Here is a 1,604-nt window from a genome sequence, read left to right as displayed (position 1 = left end):
ACACAAACCCTAAACCCTAAACCCTAAACCCTAAACCCTAAACCCTAAACCCTAGACCCTAAACCCTAGATCGTAGACCCTAAACCCTAAACCCTAGACCGTAGACCCTAAACCCTAGATCGTAGACCCTAAACCCTAAACCCTGAACAATGCATCCTAGGCACGAAGAGTGGGAAACAACCGAAAGCAGAAACCCTAAACCCTAAACCCTAAACACTAGACACAAGGCAAAGTCTAAACCCTAAACACTATGTAAACCCTAAACCCTAGAACAAACCCAAACCCTAACACAGAACAAACCCCAGACCCTAGGGTTTGAGAATTAGGGTTTAGGATTTATAGTTTAAGGATTAGGGTTTAGCCTCTATGGTTGAAGGATTAGGGTTTAGGGTTTAAGAAACAGGGTCTAGCATCTCGGGTTTTGAGGGTTTAGGGTTTAGGGTTCTGAGGGTTTAGGGTTTGGGGTTTTGAGGGTTTAGGGTTTAGATTTTTAAGGGCCTAATGTCTAGGGTTTTGAGGGTTTACTGTTTTGAGGGTTTAGGGTTTCGAGGGTTTAGGGTTTTGAGGGTTTAGGGTTTTGAGGGTTTAGGGTTTAGGGTTTTGAGGGTTTAGGGTTTGTGTTTTGCCTGATGGAGGTTTGTCCGCCTAAATCCCAAACCTGAAATTCGATGTTTTTATATTTCACTGTCTCCACGTTGAATCCAATTGCTGCACAAAAAAAAAACAAAAAAAAAAGTTTGCTGCTGCTGCTGCTGCTGCTGCTGCTGCTGCTGTTGCTGCTGTTACTGCTGCTGCTGTTGTTGTTGTTGCTTTTGCTGCTGCTGATGCTGCTGCTGCTGTTGCTGCTGCTGCTGCTGTGGCTGCCCGTGCTGCTGGTGCTCGTGCTGGTGCTGCTTCTGCTGTTGTTGTTGCTGCTGCTGTGTCTGCTCTGCTGCTGCAGCTGCTGCTGCTGCTGCTGCTACTCCTGCTGCTACTGCTGCTGCTGCTGCTGCTGCTGCACTCACTGGGTACGGTTTGTATGACTTCGTTTAGGTGTAGGCGATCTGCACACAAAGTGATAGCAGCAGCAACGCGGTTGTTTCTGCTGCTGCTGCTACTTCTGCTGCTGCTGCTGCTTCTGCTGCTGCTGTTGTTGTTGCTGCTGCCGCTGGTGCTGCTGCTGCTGCGGCTGCGGTCGCTGTTATCTTGCTGCTGCGCTCCGTGCTGCTGTGGAAGGGGTTCATCATACAGGCGTTGCTGCTGCTGGCCAGGAAGCAGCAGCAGCAGCAGCAGCGAAACGCATGCAGGCAGCAGCGACAAAGTAGAGATTACTGGGAGTACAAACACAACAAAGAGAAAGTATAAGCAGCTAGCTAGAGAGAGATATCAGCAGCTAGCCACCCAGCTAGCTGCACATAGCTAGCTGAGCGTCCCCCCTCGTCTGCAGCAGCTACGCAGCTAGCCAGCCAGCTAGCTAGCTATCTACGCAGCTAGCCAGCCAGCTGGCTAGCTATCTACGCAGCTAGCTAGCGAGCTAGCTAGCTATCTACGCTATATACGCAGCTAGCTAGCGAGCTAGCTAGCCAGCTACGCAGCTAGCTATCTAGCTAGCTAGCTAGCTAGCC

At 50.1% G+C, this 1,604-nt stretch overlaps 1 protein-coding gene across 1 annotated transcript in view; it reads right to left on the bottom strand.

The window, feature by feature from the left end:
• Window positions 1-681: 681 nt before the first annotated feature.
• EMH_0062550 (ADP-ribosylation factor domain-containing protein, putative) overlaps window positions 682-1,604 on the bottom strand; it is a gene marked incomplete at both ends in the record, with an annotated part of 1,715 nt that continues 792 nt past the window's right edge. Inside the window, one exon of the mRNA XM_013498044.1 lies at window positions 682-1,310. Within this exon, the coding sequence (XP_013353498.1) occupies window positions 682-1,310 (629 nt within the window). The remainder of the gene's footprint in view (window positions 1,311-1,604) is intronic.

The sequence above is a fragment of the Eimeria mitis genome, genomic scaffold (assembly GCF_000499745.2).
Source record: "Eimeria mitis Houghton genomic scaffold, Emh_scaff3137, whole genome shotgun sequence".
NCBI classification, from domain to species: Eukaryota; Apicomplexa; class Conoidasida; order Eucoccidiorida; family Eimeriidae; genus Eimeria; species Eimeria mitis.
Note: the sequence above shows the minus strand (reverse complement) of the source record. Positions and strands in the feature narration are given on the sequence as shown.